Source organism: Rhynchophorus ferrugineus, unplaced genomic scaffold, assembly GCF_030347505.1.
Source record: "Rhynchophorus ferrugineus isolate W39M unplaced genomic scaffold, kcgeb_rfMv2 rfM6, whole genome shotgun sequence".
Lineage (NCBI taxonomy): Eukaryota > Metazoa > Arthropoda > Insecta > Coleoptera > Curculionidae > Rhynchophorus > Rhynchophorus ferrugineus.
Window position 1 is genome coordinate 44,881,536 of NW_027472585.1, and position 21,199 is coordinate 44,902,734.

Sequence of the window (21,199 nt, forward strand, 5' to 3'; positions counted from 1 at the left end):
ATGGTAAAAAATAAAATTCATATAAACAAAGAAAATAACTAATTTTCCTATTAGCTAAAAAGTTTAAAAAAAAGGTAAAAAGAAACAATAATCACACAGAGAAATGTTTGGGCTATACTGTGCGATAGGCACATTATATCGGAATAGATATCTTTTGGGAGTTATTTTGAATGAAGAGAAAGATACCTCTTTTATATTTTACGATAAGTACTATTGCTCTTCAGAGGAACTCTGTATGTGTTGCCTACTAATATTTATATCAGTTAAAATAATTAATAGTTCAGTCCATTATATTGTTTGATATACTTTACATAATCCACTACTACACTGTTCAAAAAAAAGAAATGTTTGTCTTCGTTCATAAGTCTGATGACGATTCTTCCTAATTTTAAGTTAATATAAACAAATGTGACGAAGAAATATTTTTGAGCTCTTATCCATTCTTGGAGACCTGGCAACGATTCAGCAGAACATTTTATTGCTGTTACTTTGACCGTCGAACTGGCAACTTATCCACTCGAACAAGATTTCAAATGAGATCAGAGTTATGGAATATTTAAAGCTTTCTAATTTTTGTTTCTTCCACACCATCTTCATTTATTGCTTCTAGCTTATAAAGCTCATTTAGCGCAGTTGCATTTAAACTCTATGGGGTTTGTAGGTTTTCACTAAACGAAAGAACAAACACAGCAGAAGCCAATGAATCTTTCAGTCATTCTTATAATATAATTGAACATACGTTGAAATATATATAGGGAGCTCTCGATTACCCTGTTCCTCTAGCAGTAGACGGGGTCCTCAAAAGCAATTGTGCTAAAGGTATCGTATAAGAAATAATTCTCAATAGTTTAGACTTAAACTGAATGAATTACTGTACGTCATTATGTAGAACTAACCTCACTAAGACATCACCGAGAAAATAATATTATTTGCACAAAAAGTTACTATTTTGTATGACTAGTGTTGGATTTAAAATAAAGTAAGAATATAACTGTTAATTCTTTTATTATTTTATAATAGTATATACTCAGAACATCTATAACAGAAAATAATAATTATTTCATTAAAATAATCGATTTCAGAGAGCACATATACAGTATACGCATTATCTCTTCACCAATATATATAAATTAAAGAAAAAAACATGGAAATATTTGAAATGTTCTTAAGAGTGTTATTGTTTACACTATCTAGCATAAACATAACATAAACAGTGAAGGTTAGGTATTTTTAGTATTGGGAGTGATATGTTTCAGTGACAGATGATGTTAAAGTGTTGTGAATTTATAATTAGTACTAAAGCAAATAATTCAAATTCAGCTAACAGGTGAAAGTATTTTAATTGCTCACTACACTAATACTTCAAGATCTCTTGAAACTCATAAATGTTATTTGGTAAGAATTGAAGGTTTTTTTCACGAAATTACTTAACTATTTGGTAGTTCTGACAGAGATCCTTCAGTTGAAACGTCTCCAAAAAAAGATATCAAGCGCTGTTAAAATATTGGAGTAATATTGTCGATAAATAAAATAATTATTATATCCCTCATATTTTATACATTATATAAATCAACAAGGCACATTCATTTTTGAACGAATGTTTTAAGGAAAAATGTTTTTAAAGTTTTTCAAAATGAATTTGTTCATATGTATTTCAAAAACGATGATATATATGCCGTTTTGAGCGATGCAGAAGGTCATAAATTTTTCTGATAAAACCATAGGTCTGAAAAACTGAACCAAGTGGTATTCCGAAGCCTCTTTTGATGTCAGTTTTATACCAGAAACTGTTAATATTTAAGGTAGTATTACAGAGGTCGGACCAAATAAAGTTTAACTGGGCAAGCTAATGACTCCCTTCTATTCTGTTCATTTTGTATTATTTAGTTCTTGCTATTTTTTTAATTCCGTGCTTCAAATCGCATCAGTTGTTGACAGTTGACAGCCGAATTCATGTTTTGATCATATTTTAGCAGCTCATGATGAAAAAAATCCTCTTCACTTCCACCATACAGTTCAAACATCAGAAACCGAAATTATTTTTTATCCAACCTTATACGTCTTTGAGAATATCAAATCAAGTTTTGTGAATTACTTCCACATCACTATAACAAAGTTGTTCCAATGATAAATACATCTTGCCAAATACACGGTAATAAATTGGGCGAATATGGTTGTAGTTTTTAGGTAATTAGATAAATAAATAATTAAAGTTAGGTAATTTTTTTATTTATATATGTATACATATAGTAAAGAAATTTCTATCTTAAAAATTATAAGGAATATTAGAAAACGACGCGACGAATAATTGAAAAAATCGATTTTTGTTTTTTATGATACTTACACTGACTTCATTCTCATACAGTTATGTACGATTTCATTAATATTTAAAAGTACAATACGATAAATCTGATTATGTAATCATATTTGTCATTCACGGCGCTTGATTAATTATATAGTCGATGTTATCTGTATAATACGAATAAGCAGCTGACCGATAGTACATGTTTAAGTTGAGAGACTATGTTATGACCAACTGTATGTTTATATCTAGATTGTTCTATAGACTGTTACCCTTCAAACATTGCGTTGTCTGGCTTAATTGAATTAGTTTTACTAAACACCGAAATTACTTTATCTCCGGTCTTATATTACATCAAAATAAAAAATATTTGTTAATGAGGGTTAATAAAGATATTCACGTATTACTCTCACGCTAAGTTACTAGGTAAATTCCGTTCTTTGTAGCAAGAATTTAGACCACGCAAGTTAAATTCCCAGGAATTGGAATTATCATATTCGTACAAATTACAAAGGTACTTCGAGTATATTGAGATATATCAATAATACCTAGGAGCAGTGGCGTAGTGGAGTGAGTCGTGCGTCATGAAATGATCAACTTGATGTCATCTGAGATTAACTCCATAGTTCAATATTATTATCTGAATTGCATTCATTTGAATTTATATTAGTTTAAAATATTCACTAATATATAGAAATAGAAATATTATCTCTTGTTATATAAATAAATTTTTAAATAGTTTAGCTTTAGCTGACCTCCTAATTTTGGAAATTGTCCTTATCAATGTTTGTTCTAAAAACATTTTATCTTTATTTTACAACACATTTGTTGATGTAACACTTAAATACAATAAGAACAAGACCTCGAAATTATATGCAAATAGTGCAATTTATGTCAATGCCTCCAATATTATGTCTGTTACGGATCGCATACATCTAAATACAAGAAAATCATCTTGGATTATTGTTTTATTGTTGTTGGCTCGTATTGTCCATTGTTGTCTTTTATATTTTGGGATGAGTACTATTGCTATGCAAAGGAATTCTCTACGTGCTGCCTGTTAACATTTATAACAGTTAAAATAATTAATAGTTCACTCCATTATATTATTTGATGTAATTTATATAATACACTACTACACTGTTCAATAAAAAGAAGTGTTCTTTTCATTTCATGAGTTTTATGAGGATTCTTCCTATGATTAGGTTAAGATAAACAAATAAGACAAAGAAATATTTTTGAGCTCTTCCGTCCATTCTTGGAGACCCGACAATGATTCAGCAGAACATTTTATTGTTGTTACTTTGATCCTAGATCTTTCAACTTATCCACTCGAACAAGATTTCAAATGAGATCACTTAACTTCGATCAACATTCTTTGAGACATCGGAATTGTATTATTTTTTATGTCATATATAGAAATTTTGAACTAATCTTGAGAATTTATACCCATATACATTGTTGGCTTGTATTATCCATTGTATGTCTTTGCGGACATTTGATTTTTACAATGAAAGCCTGAAAAACATTATTAAAAATAGCCAAAATATTATTTTGAATACTCTTCTGTTTTTATTTGCAAATTATCTGATATATTGCGTAACGATATCTAACATAACTTGCCATTATATGGTTGATTGGTGTTATATAAGCGATTTTCTAATACGAAAGTAAATTAATTTAAATCCAGCGATAAGTATTTTTTGTCTTTTCAATACCAACGTTTACAACAAATTTATTATCCTTGAAATTTTTATTTAATAAAATCTACAGTGTGTATAATATTCCATATAACTGAACAGCATATGTCAATTTGTATACCAATTTTAATTGGTATTTAAAAATATGAATGCGCGATGAATAATCGATATATAACTATATTTATAGCGATTCCTGTACATATCAAAAGAAACAAATGATTCCTTTTATTTAGGTCAAGAGTTCTTGGATGCCTGAACGTCTCTTCTGGCTTCTACATTTCGCTTTTTAAAAATGCAAATTTGAGAGCCACTATAACTACTATACGAAAATAGAACTTTAATGGTTAAAAGGGCACCCTATGCGCTGTTTGAAATAATGAATGTATTTACAGAACGTAGGAACATATATATGATATGAACTGATATAATTGCAATATAATCATAATTCTTCCATCTATGTGTGAATAATTGAACTCCTTCTAAAAGATTGAACCGATTTGAATGAAATTGTGTGTGTATGTTCAACAATGGTTTAGATTCACAACTGGACCCGGTAGGTCGCGCTTAGAAACCTATTAAAACAATATCACTGTTTTCTTGTCAAAATTAATTACTGTAAACAAAAATGACAATGTTCGGACGGGACAACATCTATTGACTCCCGTAGTATATTAATAAAACTTACAACAAATTAAACAACTGTATAAGTCAAATCTTAGGCCTCTTTGTAGGTATTGCATCAAACTATGGTGTAGTACTAGCAAATTCAACATAACCATTCTTCACAGGTTTCAAAATTACGTTCATAAATAATATATTGCGTCTCTAACAAACTAATTCAGCGCGATATCCCCCTGGAACTCATATGGAGCGCGATCCAAAACGTTAGTGTGAAATACACTGCATCGAATGTAATCACCAAACAATTAAATGTCCGCGATATCAACGAAGTGCACAGACAAAAACATTTGCTACCAAGTGACTTGATTGAAAGACAATTATAGTCTGTTCAAAGTTATTTTGTACATACGTCATTTAAATTTGTGACATCCAAACATCATAATGTTGTCGCATCGACAACATCGCAGTTTTAGTTCAGTTTGGCTTTGACATACAACAAAATTCTAATCTAAATAAAACAATTGAACAAAAATTTTCTTTTTTATCAAATCTAATTTATTTTAAAATTATAGTACATCTAAAACCTACAGTTTATTATACAGCAACAATAGTTTATAGGTTAGAGTTATTACCTCTGATTACTATTGCCTTCAAGAATCTTGCATATGTCTGACAACCGGGCGACTTTGACGGGCTCATTCGTTTACATTTTCGAACTAATCGGACAGCATTGCGTCTCTTTTTAACTAGAATAAAATGAGAAGGAAAATATTGTGTGATTCTAAAACAAATTTACAAATTGCGGCAGGCAATATATTATACATCTTGATGACCTATGTACAAAAACATTTAATAGACTGTAGAATAGTTTTTAGAATAACATAGAACAGTATTCTAGTTTAGCGATATATAGAAAAGAAGTCACTTACTGAAACGATCTTCTGCATGTCAAGTTATTAGAAGAAGCAAAATAAGCTGCGTAAAAAACTGCCTCAACTTGGTGGTCTCCTAGGGATATCTGAAAGAAAAATATGAGCGAGTGCCAGAGGGGAGCATTGTGGAACTTCTGCGTCGATTGTTTTCCGTCTAGAGAGAATATCTTTAACCTTCACCTGGAACGATATCAAGAATTGCAGTATGATCAGCAAATGTGTAGGTTAGGCAAATAATTGGGCCCAATACACTTCCTTGTGGTACATCTGCTTCAGCTTCTTTTATTGTTTTTAAGTTCCTTTTGACTCATTCACATATTCTGACTGTGATATAATGTTTTAATGGTTCAATGTGTTGCTTCGGTAACAAGAAAATTATGAAAAGCTTTTTATCAAATCGAATTGTGTGAAAAATTAACAATTACCTAATAAATGGTAAACAAACACTAAACCGTTATTTTATTCCAATCAACATCAATTATCATTCGATTATAGTCTCAACTAATATCCTACATCCTAACGGAAGCCGCTACCTTCAATTAGACGAATATATTAAACAATAATCAAGACATTACCACCTCTCGATACGATAGTTTTGCATTGGCAATTGTCTCTTTCTCTCTCTCTGTCTCTCGTTTAAATGATGTAAAATAACAATATCATAAACAGTTCAATGATTGTCCATCGAATGGCCGGTACCACCGCGGTTCTTTTTCGCGTGTTTTCGTACGGTACAGTCCGCGTGACTGATTTGGATTTGTTTATCACCTAGCGGCAGTATTCGCGTTATTTTAAGCCATCATGTTCAGGCAACAGCGGGAAAAAGACATCCTGGAAATGAAGAGGCTTATCAAGCCGAGGATATTGCGCGAAAAAATTTTAAAGGCAGTGTAAGTCTGTTGAATACTGGTTATGTGCTCGCGAACAGTGATATAGCGATAAGGAGGTATTGCATATGAGAAACGAATAGGTCGTGTACTGAAAATATTTTTGCGATAATAGCGATATGTGTTAATTAGCATAGTTGTTTTAATTTAAAATCACTGTTACGGTTCAGAATTAACTTACGACCTCAGGCATTGCAATTTCTTTAAGGGGCTATTCTAAAGGCATGAATTTTGTATATTCCTTCAAGGAAAATAACACACAAAAAAATACAATTATTTTACTATTAATTTTTTTAGTAAAATAATATAGAACTAGTACATATTATATAAAATTAAAAAGTGACACAATTGCAATCTTCCTATTAATATGAAACCAAAAAATAAAGAAAATTGTTAATAACTTATAATATTATAACAATAAAAACGTCAAACAATTTTTATGACACTTCTGATTTTTCTAAATAGTAAAATTTAAAAGCAAATATTGTTATTATTTTACTTTGATACGATAAAAAAATGTATCTAGAAAGCTGACGCAAAATTTCAAGTAAATCTATTCAATATAACCGAGTGTCACTATATCACTAAAGCAGGTATAACTTTTTTTAATCTCTTAGAACTTCAACAATATGCCCATCGGCAATAAGTATTATTATATGATTTCCGCTATATAATATAACTATCCTGACATGTAGAGGACGTTTCAGTAAGTGATCTGCTGTAAAACTTATAATCTAAATATTATCCTAGATATTATTCTAGCTTATTGTAAAGCCTATTCTAATTTATTCTAAAGACTAGATATTGCACTGAATCAGTTTGTTGGAGATGTAATATAGGGCATCGACAATGACTCGCAACACATTATTCTGGAACCTCTGGAGGATAGCTATATTAGATTTGCTAGTTGTACCCCATAGTTCATACCATAGCTCCAAATGAGCCTAAGTATTGACTTATACAGCAAAACCTTGTTATCTAATAATAATTTATTTTTACGTCCTATCAGCCAATACATTTGGTTTAGTTTAAGCCCAAGCTATTTGCGCTTTGTCACTATATGTTTTCTCCATGTCAAACGTCGATAAAAATACATTCCCAGATATTTAACGTTATCTGCTTTTGGAAGTTTATGATTATGCAATGTTCTACAAAGGGTGAATGTCGCATGGGTAGATTTTGTCTCATTTGATTTGATACGCAACGTTTTCAACAACAATTCGACTTTGTTAAGATGAAATTCTAGGTTTCTTTTGTCAGGATCGTCAGCATATGTTGCAACAGTAGTGTTTCTTGAGGTCGGGTCCAAGAACAATGGGCCAAGAACACTACCCCGCGGAACACCCGAATATATTGGGTGTAAGTCAGTGTATTCGTCACCCTGTATGACAATAAAATGTCTGCCTGTGTGGTATGATTTCAGCAGTTGAAAGTGCGTGTGGGACAAAAGCTTTTTCAATTTAACATGCAGTCCAGTGTTCCACATCTTGTCGAAGGCCTGATATATATATCAAGAAGCAAATATATCTAAGAAAATAATTTAAATTTCTAAAAAACCTTCTTATGGGCATATTTTTAAAATATTAAGCTTTGAAAATAAACAATTTGTTCAAATTTCTAGACTAGAATACGACCTCTAAATTGTTAAACTTCCTTACCACAGCGAAAAAACAACTAGACAAAAGTTTTAAATGAGATTTTCATATATATATATATATATATATATATATATATATATATATATATATATGTATATATATATACATATATACATATTATATATATATTATATATATATTATATATATATTATATATATATATAATATATATATTCCTTTTTTATGGAGTCTCTAAAACCTTTAGTTTTAGTTAAATTGGCAGCAGTTTTAGAAACATTAACTTATTTCATAGATAATCCATCTCAAAATCTACAGTTAACTATCCAAGTAAATCAAAATAACTGTATGAAATATAACGAATATGAAATTATTACAGAATTTTGTAATATGCTAAAAATACATTGCTAAATAATAAAAAACATATAGTTAAATTCAACATATGACGATATTTAGCAATTTTTACTCTAATGATTATTCGTTTATCTAAATATATCGATTAAGCTAACACTAAATAGAAGTTGCCTTAATTTACAACAAATTGGTACCACCTGACGTTAGAACCTATCACTCACTAACACTATCATCATCATCATCATCAGCTTGGGGGGAGTGTCTAGTTCTCAACCAAAGTGCTGATATTTCAGATCGCATTCTATCGGAGAATTCGTTCACTTGTAATCCGACCGATTATTACTTTATTTATCATGATATAAAACCCACGTATATTTACGGGACTAAATGAAACCTTCTACTAAGAACAATTAATGCATTCGAGCAATTAACTGTAAGAAGGACAACAGATCAGCCAACGACACGAAAAATGAAGTTTGCGACATGGCAAAGCTTGCAACCACCTGTTGTTTATAAAAAAAATGCACGTTGAAATGTCTTTGCTCACTTGTCATATTCACCAGATGGTGTTTTATCGAATTAATTGTTTTGATTTAGATATGCGAGGAAATCTTGCGTGTACAATTGATTTTAGAGACAACCAATTCATTTTAAAGACTACTGACTTCAGTTTTCGAGAAATATCAGTGAGTTGAAAACATTTGTGTTGACACATTTCTTTTTTAATTAAATTTGAAGGAAAAGGCCTAGGGTAGGTCAATCATCCTCCATTGATTTCAACATATGAATAGTGGTTTCGGTTATGTTTGATACGTTGTAAAACGGCCGGAATTCGTTATTCTGTTATTCTTCAGCCTGACAACGCTCGACCATATGTTGCAAATCGGTGAAAACATAATGGGAAATCGTAAAATGCGAAGTGCTACCCCTCCCAGTATTCTCCAGACCTTATTCCTTCTAACTGCTATTTGTTCCGATATATGAGTAGTGATCCGTCGGTAGACTTAATGCCGAGAACCATCGTTCGCAGCTCACGTTAAGCTGTAGGTCAAGTCACTAAAAAATCCGAAAGGTTGACGTGACGAAAAACACTATAATATTTAACATTTTTTAAACTAATTTATATATAGGGCTACTTTTAAGTAGCGTTGGGAAATATCGACTGAAAACAGTCGAAACAGTCGATAGTCGCAAAACATTCGAAACAGTTGGTAGTCAAAAAACTAGCAACTGAAAATAGTAATTACGATCTTCAGTCAAATGCACGGTTCGACTGTTTTAATAAATTCGTGACTTCAGAAGATGAATGAACACTTTCCTGTATAAATTGTGACAGAGAAAAGGACGGAGATAATTGCTTGGAACAGCTGATTTTATATATACTTATATTTTCCAAGGGTAGTATAAACGAGACGGAGATATACATATTTCTTCACGTATTAACTTTAAAAAAGAAAATGAAAAGAATAATTACTGAATCCTATTAACATGCAATTATTAATTTCATTTTAAACGAAGTAGAACTACTTTTATATTTGAATGTTCTGTGGATCTGTAAAAAGGAATGGAATTTTTCAATGGAGTGGAATAATTTTCCACAAATGTTTTATCGTATTTTAATAAGTTGATTGCTAGAGATATACAATAACGATACATGATAATTACTAAATAAAAATTAAACAAATACCTGATCATAGAAAATAAAAACTAATCCATGACATAATTAATCGCACTATAACTACTAGAGCTTTTTTAAATAAAGTAAATGCTTTATTATTGAACGAATATATTTTTTAACAAAAATCGAGAGTGTAACCGAAATGTGAATCTCATATTCCCAATTTTAATCTTATTTATTTACCCTATTACATTAGCAATCTTGAAAAATATCGTTCCAAAATGCTGCTATATTAATATACAATATATTGTTATTTACAAGCAAACTGTAGCGACCTTGAGCATGTCGAATTTTACATCGTGGAATAACGGTCTACAAAATACCCAGAAATATAATCTCAGATGTTGAACACGGGCGGGGTGCCAACTGGAACCCGACAACGAATAGCTGGCGGCAACCCCGAGACGTTTATCTGGGATATTATTGAAGGGTATTTCGGTGATTCAGTGCTCAACCCTCGTTCGGTTAAGACGTGCCACCATCGACTGCCCAAGCCTCGTCAACAGGTAACTCCGCTGCCATCCGTTTTATTATTTGTATTTTCACATTTTTTATATTGCCAATAAATAACGGTCACATTATGTAAACACCACTGTTTCATTTCGTTTTACCTCCATTCACCGAGCCACATCATTTACCCTAAAGTTACCAAAAAAATCATAAAACTATATATTCCATATAAATATATGTAAGAATAAATTGGGTACATTTTTGTCAAGGTCGTGTCTAGGACGACAGACCCAGAACGTTAATAATCAGTCGAACGACACTAGTAGAACCAAAAATAGTAACTAGAAGTACACGACTGAAACAGTCAATAGTAAATGGTCACAAAATCAGTCAGCGCTACTTATAAGTTTCTATTTTACAAATAGCTCAATGTATACTTTAATCATCAACTCTTAACACATACTCAATAAAAACTATCACCAATAAAAGTTGATATCAATATATCGATGATGCCCCAACGAGGTTTTAATTAAATTGTCCACAGGTTTCAATATCTGAAATAATGCAACGCGGCACATTGTTGTGATAATATCGCTAAATGGCATGTTGTCGTTTCAGGTCGCTGCCCAAGCTCAGCAGCCAGGACGAGGACGGGCACACCCCCCACTCCCAGTTCACTGGAGTAGCCCACTTCGAGCCCATCCCGCACGATCACGACTTTTGTGAACGAGTGGTTATTAACGTAAGTATTATTTAACGTTATTTCTTCACTAATATGTTTATTTATTCAGCAGTTATATAAATATAGTAACATTTCGATTGAAAAGTCCCCAGCCTGACACATAGATGGCGCTACTAGGATTAAATCCATATGTTTTTTAGTTAGCCCTAACCCTCAAAAAAGCGTGTTGACAAAATATTACTTTTTGAGGGGAGAAATTACAGTTGAAGCAAAAAATTGGTTTGATACCGAGTTTACGGACACTGTCCCAGGAAAATCAACCATCAAGGATTGGTATGCTAAGTTTAGACGTGGTAAAATGAGCACCCAAAAAGGATCAACACAATGGACGCCCAAAAGAGGTTGTTACCGCCGAAAACATTTAAAAAATTCACAAAATGGATTTGAATAACCGTAAATTCAAATTGAATGAAATACCGGACACACTAAAGATGTCAATTGAACGTGTATATCATACCATTTACGAATATTTGGGTATGAGAAAGATCTGTGCAAAGTAGGTGCCGCGCGAGTTCACTTTTGATCAAAAACAACGACGAGTTGATGATTCGGAGCAGTGTTTGAATATTATCAAGCATAATAAACCCGAGTTTTTATGTCGATATGTGACAGTGGATGAAACACGGCTCCATTATTTCACTCCGAAGTCCGATTGACAGTCATCCGAGTGGACTGCACACAATGAATCCACTCCAAAGCGTGGGAAAACGCAACAGTCACCTTGCAAGTTTATAGCGTCTATATTTTGGGATGCGTTTGGAATAATTTTCATTAACTACCTTGAAAAAGGAAGGACCATCAACAGCGACTATTACATAACGTTAGTGTACCGTTTGAACTACGAAATCTCCGAAAAACAGCCGCATTTGAAGAAAAAGAAAGTGCTACTTCACCAACACAATGCACCGTGTCAAAAATCTATTAACTGGGCTTCCTATTGCCGAATGAGGAATCATCCATCATATTCTCCAGGTCTGGCCCCCAGCGACTATTTCCTGTTCTCAGATCTCAAAAGAATGCTCACCGGGAAGAAATTTTTCATCGAATGAAGAGGGGATCGCCGAAACTGAGGCCTATTTTAAAGCAAAGGACAAATCGTACTACACAAATGGTATCGAAAAGTTGGAGGGTCGCTATAACCAGTGTATCACCCTTGAAGGGAATTATGTTGAATAAAAAAATATTATTTTGTCAAAAACATGTCTTTTACTATGGTAGGCCGAGGACTTTTCAATTGACCTGTTAAGTATGTAGTAATTAATGGAAATAAACTTACAGGTGAGCGGTCTGCGATTCGAAACTCAGCTACGTACGCTGAATCAATTCCCCGACACTTTGTTGGGCGATCCAGCCAGACGCATCCGCTATTTCGATCCCCTCCGCAATGAATACTTCTTCGACCGGAACCGGCCCTCGTTCGACGCCATCTTGTACTACTACCAGTCGGGCGGTCGGCTGCGCAGACCCGTCAACGTGCCTCTCGACGTCTTTAGCGAGGAAATTAAGTTCTACGAACTGGGCGAGCCGGCCATCAGTAAATTTAGAGAAGACGAAGGTTTCATCAAGGTACGTAACTCATTTCCCCATCGTTCTAGTGATACTCCGTCAGCTTCAGCTTCTACTTGTTCTATCACAAAACGAAGCTAATGTACATTCCAATAACTCACACCTGTTGCCAGTGAGTCGTACATTTCTTCGTCTGGCATAATCGATAACTTCATCGGTGATGTTATCAGAATTTTTTTATTGTTGTTGTATGTTGCTCTGGTGCACGATAGTGTTGCAGAGTCTCCGTAAACATCAATTCAGAGACCATCAATTCCCAGTTACATATTTCTGCACGTAGTTTAAGGCGAATTTTGAAAACTGATTTGAAAATGTTCCCTTGCAAATTTCAATTAGTCCATAAATTGTTACCGAGAGATCCTGATCAACGAGTTGAGTACAGTAATGCAATCCTAAGGCTGTCTGTTGAAATTGAAGAATTTTCGTTTAAATGACAATGAGCGATGAAGCCCATTTTCTTCTCAGTGACCATGTCAATAAATAGAACAATCAGTTTTGGGGAACACAGAATCCTCAATTAATTCATGAAACATCATTGCATCCACTAAAAAGAGCTCTATGGTGCGGTATTTATGCTAGAAATACCATTAGTCCTTTTTTTTGAAAATGACGTGATTCGAAATTCTCTTGTGCCTGAAATAGAAGAGCAAGGACTAGAGGACGTGTGGTTTCAGCAAGATGGGGCGACAGCAGACACAGCTCGTTCAACAATTCAATTATTGAATGACGTTCTTTCACGAAAACTATTTTCGCGAAGTGGCGATTTAGCATGGCCACCCAGATCTCCGGATTTAACAGCACCAGACTTTTTCTTATGGGTTTTTTTTTTTAAATCAAATGTTTATGTGAATAAGTCCTAAACCATTCAACATCTTAAAGATAATATTCGTCACGAAATTGAAGAAATTCAGCCTCAGATGTTGCAGGATATCGTGAAAAATGCCTTAAAAAGAGCGAAAAGATGCATAGCGAATCGTCACCATTTAGCTGATATAACTTTTCAGTCATAACGAAAAAAAAAGACCAAATAAACTTTTTATGAAAACCAAACTTACTTATCTTTTCTTTGGGCAAAGTTATAGACAATCAAAATGGGTAACAGGCCTTTTGCCCCACGTTGTATTTTACACTTTTAATCTCGTTTTTATATGTTAATCAATTTCATTTATATTTTCATCATATTTTCGTTTCGTAACTTCTTATGTTTACTGTAGTTCTACAAATGATTTTGGTGTGATAAAGTTCTTAAAAGCCAATATCATTTTTGGACTAGAATTCTTTTTAAAATTGAGACATAGCTTGCATGAAACCATACAATATTTTGGCAATAAAATATCACCCATCAAGTTATATATTATTATTGGTTTTTATAAGGATACGTAGCTGTCATAAAGTTATATTATTACAAAACACCATTTCTATATAATTTTTACTGGCTTTCTATATGTGCCATGAATGTAGTTCTTTTAGTCCTTGATAATGTTATCGACAATGTCTACCTTCAGGTCCTTATGCAGATTGTCATTACGAATAAGTAGTAGCCCAACAATACCTCGCAGTACCTTGCTTTGGAATCTTTGTATAGTATTTCTATTGGTTTCGTTGGATTTCAAGATCCGTTGGTAAAGTAAAGGCTTATTACATTTGTTGCACTTCAACTATTAATATCTATATTTAAAATATCTTGATATACATATTTTTATATTACTTTCAGCTCAGTAGTGTTTTTAACATATTTCTTCCATTTTGACTTAGATGTCACTTATAATATCATACCTATATTATATAAGTTAAGTACTATTTTCATAAGATGTTATTTATGCTTGTAGCTTGTTTAGTATTTTTATGGCAAAATGAAAAAAAAACAGGAGAGTTTGGGTTCATTCAGTTTTAATCGTCATTATTTGATCTCTCAATTGTTTTATTGTGGTTATTATAGTTCTTCGTTCTTATCACTGACATGAAAGTGATCAGTTGGTGCTAGTTAAAATAATATTGTAAATCGATAAATAATTTTAGGTAGGTATTAATCTAAATTGTGTTTATATATGAAATAGTAGAATATGAAATACGTGTGGTAGATAGATTAAATAAGGTTTTTGTTTGTTTTTGTTTAGGTATTACAACGATTATTATGTACATGTTTTATTTTAAAACGTTTTTTTGTGTTAAAAATCTAAGTTTAATTATTTTTGACCTTTTAGTGAGCTCCTTATATATATTTTGAGGAGTTTTCAATTTTTTTGTTAAAAATATTTTATAGCGTTACTTCCTCCTACGTTACATCAAAACTCTCTGTTTGGGATTCGGTTTCAAACGCTTAACATCCTGTCGACATTAATATGCAATCAATTTTATATGAAATCTGTGTATAATATTCGAGTAATGTATTTAGGATAATATTTACGTTTCATCGTGGCCAAGAAAAGTTGACGCGATGCCTGATATTTTTCATATCTATACGTAATAATACGTGGGCGTTTGCAAATGAACCAGCACGTATCCAACGACGAAGCGTAAATATACAGAGTAAGTCTACGTTGGTCCACGCTTATAATGAAAAAAAATTCGGCGGGCTGCGGTTTCGATTTAAAAGTGAATCTCAGGTTTGTTTTCGGATGGGAATATTTGGATGGCTCTGTCAGGCCTATAAATTAGTTTTAAACGGTTTATAACAGTCACGTCGGATCATATATTCTATCTAAAGTAAACTCAAATCATCTCAATCTATGACCTCACAGTGCCACAATGTTGCCGCATTTAAGTCTGACTCTTAGCTATATAAATAAACTAATGAATGAAACAAAGACATAATTTATTTTAATATTATAAGGACTTAAACTACAGTTAATTAAACAGCTCCAATAACATGTAAATTGAAAAGTCCCCGACCTGACACATAGATGGCGCTACTAGAATTAAATCCATATGTTTTTCAGTTAGCCCTAACCCTCAAAAGATGCGTGTATAAATTTGACAGCTGTCGGATCATTAGTTTGTGAATTATAGCATTTTGAGTGCAGCAACTTTTGTTATTGTGAGAAAAAATGTATAAAACGGAATTTCGCGTGTTGATAAATTATTGCTTTTTGAAGGGAATAAACACAGTTGAAGCAAAAACTTGATTTGATGCCTAGTTTCCGGACACTGCCCCAGGAATATCAACCATCAAGGATTGGTATGCTAAGTTTAGACGTGGTGAAATGAGCCCCGAAAACAGTGAACGCACTGGACGCCCAAAAGAGGTTGTTACCGACGAAAACATTTAAAAAATCAACAACATGATTTTGAATGACCGTAAATTGAAATTGAATAAAATAGAAGACACTCTAAAGATATCAACTGAACGTGTACATCATATCATTCAGGAATAATTGGGTATGAAAAAACTCTGTGCAAAGTAGGTGCCGCGCGAACTCACTTTTGATCAAAAACAACCATGAGTTGATGATTCGGAGCAGTGTTTGAAGATGATCAGGCATAATAAAATCGAGTTTTTCGTCGACATGTGACAATGGATGAAACATAGCTCGTTATTATAATAACTGCAATTCTTTGCGAAATGGATTCGTAGAGTGTCGTGTAGATATTGCAAATCTACTTCTCACACTTTGCTCTAAAACTCCCAATAACAGTTCAATCTTTAGTTCTGGCGATAATGCTCGACAGAGAAAATGTTTGGTGGTATTCTGACGCTACTTAAATCAAGACTGGACTTTTGTGGCTATGTGTATAGGTATATCATCTTGGAATATTGCAGTGTCTGGTCTAAAACTTCATCATTGAGTATGTTGAGGCAGTAATCTGGCCAGTGATGTGAAAGAGAAGAATGATTTATATCTTTAAGAGAGTTTTACAGGAATAGGATTGAATAGTACTCAGAAGGAAACTGATCCGGACTATACGGTAGATGCATCTACACTTCCTAGACAATCGCTCTGAATTTTTACCGAGCCACTAGGGATGGCGTTTAGTTGCCTGTTAATTGTTTGATTAGGCAAGTTAAAGAAACTCAGTATGAACTCAGGAACCGTTTCTGGAGCTTCTCGGGAGTTCAACCAGGATCTTTTTCGTTCATTGTTGTTGTACGTGATCTACGTTTTACCGCTGATTACGATCTTCTTGCACTCATTACGTTTCTAACTGTTAATTCATTTGGAATCGAAGTATCGACATATTATTCACATCCGCTCTTATGTAAATGGTTAAAAATTGTTATTTTGGCATATATTTAAAGGAAATATGTCGACCTAACTCGATATTTTAAAGAATTTCATCAGTATTTAAACGGTTCACTGAACACAGCGAAGTCCATTTTTAATATCGAAATTTACAAAACAATTCTGACATTGATATTCACTTGAGCACTAATCACCATAAGCGCCACACAATTTTCAATGAGCCAGCACTTCATTTTTCCCTTTTCGAAAGTTAAAGGCGGTTATATTACAAGATACTTATTTCTGTTACAGGAAGAAGAAAAACCACTTCCCGGACGGGAGTTCCAGAGGGACGTGTGGCTACTGTTCGAGTACCCCGAATCGTCTCAGGCGGCTCGGGTGGTCGCCATCATTTCCGTCTTTGTCATCTTACTGTCCATCGTCATTTTCTGCCTGGAGACGTTGCCCGAGTTTAAACATTATAAAGTATTCAATACAACAACAAACGGCACCAAAATTGAAGAAGACGAGGTGAGTAAGCTTTTGTTTGCAGTGTTTAAACTCTTAAATATATTAAGTTGGTAAGAAAATACTAGAACTAAAAGTTAATTACCAGTGTTGTCACCTCTGGAGAATGTTTCATACCAAACATCACTATAAAAGTCACAGTTATCAAATTCAATAATGTAACAATCAATATTTCTCTTCAAGAATGATACATTAGCTCCAAAACACACCACCATCACAAGAAGTGGATGCAATTATGCGAAAAGTATTTAAAAACAGACATGGCATTCTGTATGATGCTAAATACTTCTTGATAACTGATCATAGAACTATTCGTTGATATAAATGTTGAGCATTGGAGCTTTCTTCGCGATGTAGTTAGTATTGCAATGTCACAGCTATAGAGCTTGAATATGTGTGGAACATATTACGTCTTCTGTATGACTTCGAAACTTGAACATTGCTACACTCCAATATCTAAGAAAATTCTCGATATCTAATGGGGACCATATTCAAATTCATCACAGAATTCTGTAGTAAAATCAAAATTTTGCGTATAAGATGCAACAAACAGCTCTGAAAAAGACAGGGTTCGAAACCTGAAAAAACACTAATCACTCATTGTAATCAACAAAGTTGTATGTAAAAATCACTATTATAAGTATTTGGACACTACGTTGGATGCCAATCTCAGATGGAAGGATTATATCTGCGTACGAAATTGTGATTATATAAACAAAATTGAAAACCAGTGTGAACCTGTGATATGAAACTCTGTGGATGTACAAATAAATAAAAAAATCAGAGTCCTTCATTATCCATTATCAAGGCTCCATGGTATATTACAAATAAAAATTAATCTTGGGATCTACTCCTGAGGTTAGGAAAAAAGTTAAATAATTTTTGAAAGAAGGGTTAAATTAAATTATGTGTGATGTATTTTAATATATTGAAAGCGATATAATATGGAAACCATTCCAGAATATCAAGATTAAAATATGAAGACCATCGTTGGAGGTGATTTTAAAATTTTATCCAAATGCCCTTGCTGTGTGTCAATGGGATAGCAAAGATATCCGAGGCCCAGACACCTTAAAGTTGATAAAAAGAACGTCCTCCAAGACACATTGGTACCTCCACTTAAAGTTTTTTTACCACCGCTGAACATAAAAGTGGAGTTGATGAAGCATTTTGTAAAATCGCTTCTCAAAGATGAAGATTGCTTCAAATATATAGTTTCAAAGTTTCTAGGCCTCTCAGAAGTAACCAACGACTGACAAAAGAAGAATTGATTACTTTTAGATGGTCATAGATAATTTCTTAGGCAATCAAAAAGATCCTAACTGCGAACTAATCGTCAATCATCGGGTTATGTGAGACTGTCTTTGGGCTTACCAATACACTAAACCGAAACCGCCTCACAGTTGACCGCTGTGAATCCTTACTGCTAGTGCATTAAATATTGGGATATGGCACCCGCTAGTCGGGCAGCCGTTATTAGGCACTAGAACGCGGCGAAAAAACACATAGTGAAACAAACTATTCATTCGCGAACTTGAGTTAACACACGACCGGATACTGTCGTATGGGGGCAAAACTTATGACTGCAGTAACGGATGAGGTCGTTTCAGCCCGGAAAAGGGGAGGTTAGCGGTGACGCGGTGCTAAGCTCCCAGCATGTCGACCGGCTCGCGGGCAAGCCCGTTTTCAGAAGAACTTGAGCTGAGTTGTTGTTTGTGTAAGGATTGAGATATGAAGTGCTTGATTTCTAGAGTGTCATTTTCTCTGTGAATTTGATTTCTGACAAACCATGGAACGTTTAAGACTCTCCTGAGGAGGTTATTTTGGAAAACTTGAAGCGGTTTCATTTGGTTGGGTGTAACGAACTTGAAGTAGACATTAAATCCGTGGAAAGTGTGCTAGAAGAGCAGATATCAGGTTTACTATTCCCGAACTTTTCTGAATTGTTTTCTGAATTTGGGAATGCCAACGGTCGAAGTGGAGACCGTGACGAGAGTACGTGACGTTATCCAGCCATGGAATTATTGCTCGGGAAAACTTGTGTGATGTTAGTGAAGACCAAGGTGAACGATTTCACCACAATAGTAAGGAGATGAAGCAAAAATGTGAAAAATAAATTGAAGCGTCTCACTGATATCATACTATTCATCCCACAAGGGCAAATCTTCAAAGAGGAGCCTCACTAAGAAAAAAATAGGTTTGAATGTGTACTAATGAACGTATTATTAGATAAAAAATATATGTATCGTAATTGTGTGTAAATAAAATAATATTTTTCAAGCTTATTCTTTTTTATTCTAATGTTAAATCATTTAACACAATTGCCAAAATTAACAAGAAACGTGTGGTCCTATGACAAAAGTGGCATCATTTTCGGGTTCAGGACAATCAAACACAAGAAAATCACGAAACCTAAGCAACTCCTAGAAGTCTGTTTGCAGACCTGTGTTAGTTATGTGTTAAAACATCATCAAGTATATCCCAATACATAAATTGCAAGCGAAACTAATGATTAGAATATAAAAATTACTTCTTACTAACTTAATTTAATTCCAATCATAGATATTTGGTGTAATATTTAGTCTAAATGAATTATTCAATTTCAGGTACCGGATATTACGGATCCATTCTTCCTGATTGAAACAATATGTATAGTGTGGTTCACGTTCGAGCTATCGGTTCGGTTTCTGGCCTGTCCGAATAAGCTGCACTTTTTCCGAGACGTCATGAATTTCATCGATATCATCGCCATCATCCCCTACTTCATCACTCTGGCGACTGTCGTCGCAGAGGAAGAGGATACGTTACAACTGCCTAGAGCACCGGTCAGTCCACAGGTAAGTCCACGATACACTAATATAAAACCGTTAATAGTCAATTTAAATTTTTAAGTTAAAAAAATATAAAAAAATTTGAAAAAAATTGTCAGTAAGACAAAGAAGTTGGTTACAAAATCATCACCGATTCCTAATGCCCACGCATTTTTATGTTTACATCTTATATCTAACATCATGTTGGACAAAAAGCAAAATACATTAGAACCAAAATAAAACAACTGTACTGGTTAGTCGGAAAATACTCTCAACTTGATCTGTATCAAAGAGATTGATTTATCAGACGATCATAAAGCTAATTTGGACCTGCAGGGTGCAAATATGGGGCTGCATTAAAAATTCAAATCAACTAGTCATCCAACGCTGTTAAAACAAGGTTCTTCGATTGATTACCAATTCCTATTGCTACGTAACCAACGAAGAACTGCACGATGATCTGGAAATCAAATGGATTTGCGAAGTTATCTAAGAGATAAGAAAATTACTAAATCATACTAACGTGGAAGCAATACAACTATTGGACAACGTGCAGGATATCAGAATATTGAAGCGAACTAAACCACATGAAATTATATAAACGGTATACCTCTAGTGTAAAATATAGCTTAAGTTATTATAATTTTATAATTGAGGAATACTTATTGATCTAACAGGTCAATTGCAAGTCTCCGGCCTACCATAGTAGAACACATTTTTTGGAAAAAATTTTTTTTATTCAAAATCTTCATTCGACGAAAATTTCTTCCCAGCGAGCATTATTTTGAGATCTGAGAACAGAAAATAGTCGCTAGAAGCCAGATCTGGGGAATACGGTGGATGAGGAAGCAA

General features: G+C 33.5%; 1 protein-coding gene across 12 annotated transcripts in view; it reads left to right on the forward strand.

Moving 5' to 3' along the window:
- Positions 1–21,199, forward strand: part of shaker (Potassium voltage-gated channel protein Shaker) — a 505,244-nt gene that overhangs the window by 445,532 nt on the left and 38,513 nt on the right. For 10 of the 12 annotated variants that reach the window (XR_013006156.1, XR_013006153.1, XR_013006155.1 and 7 more), the window contains 4 exons: positions 11,160–11,283; positions 12,562–12,849; positions 17,322–17,540; positions 20,144–20,374. Coding sequence is in view for 8 of the 12 variants with exons in the window: in XM_076407119.1 (XP_076263234.1) it covers positions 11,160–11,283; positions 12,562–12,849; positions 17,322–17,540; positions 20,144–20,374 (862 nt within the window). In the remaining 4 variants the exon portion in view is untranslated. Of the gene's footprint in view, positions 1–6,218; positions 6,446–11,159; positions 11,284–12,561; positions 12,850–17,321; positions 17,541–20,143; positions 20,375–21,199 lie in introns of those variants that run through there. The other 2 variants (XM_076407120.1, XR_013006154.1) reach the window with 2 other exon arrangements.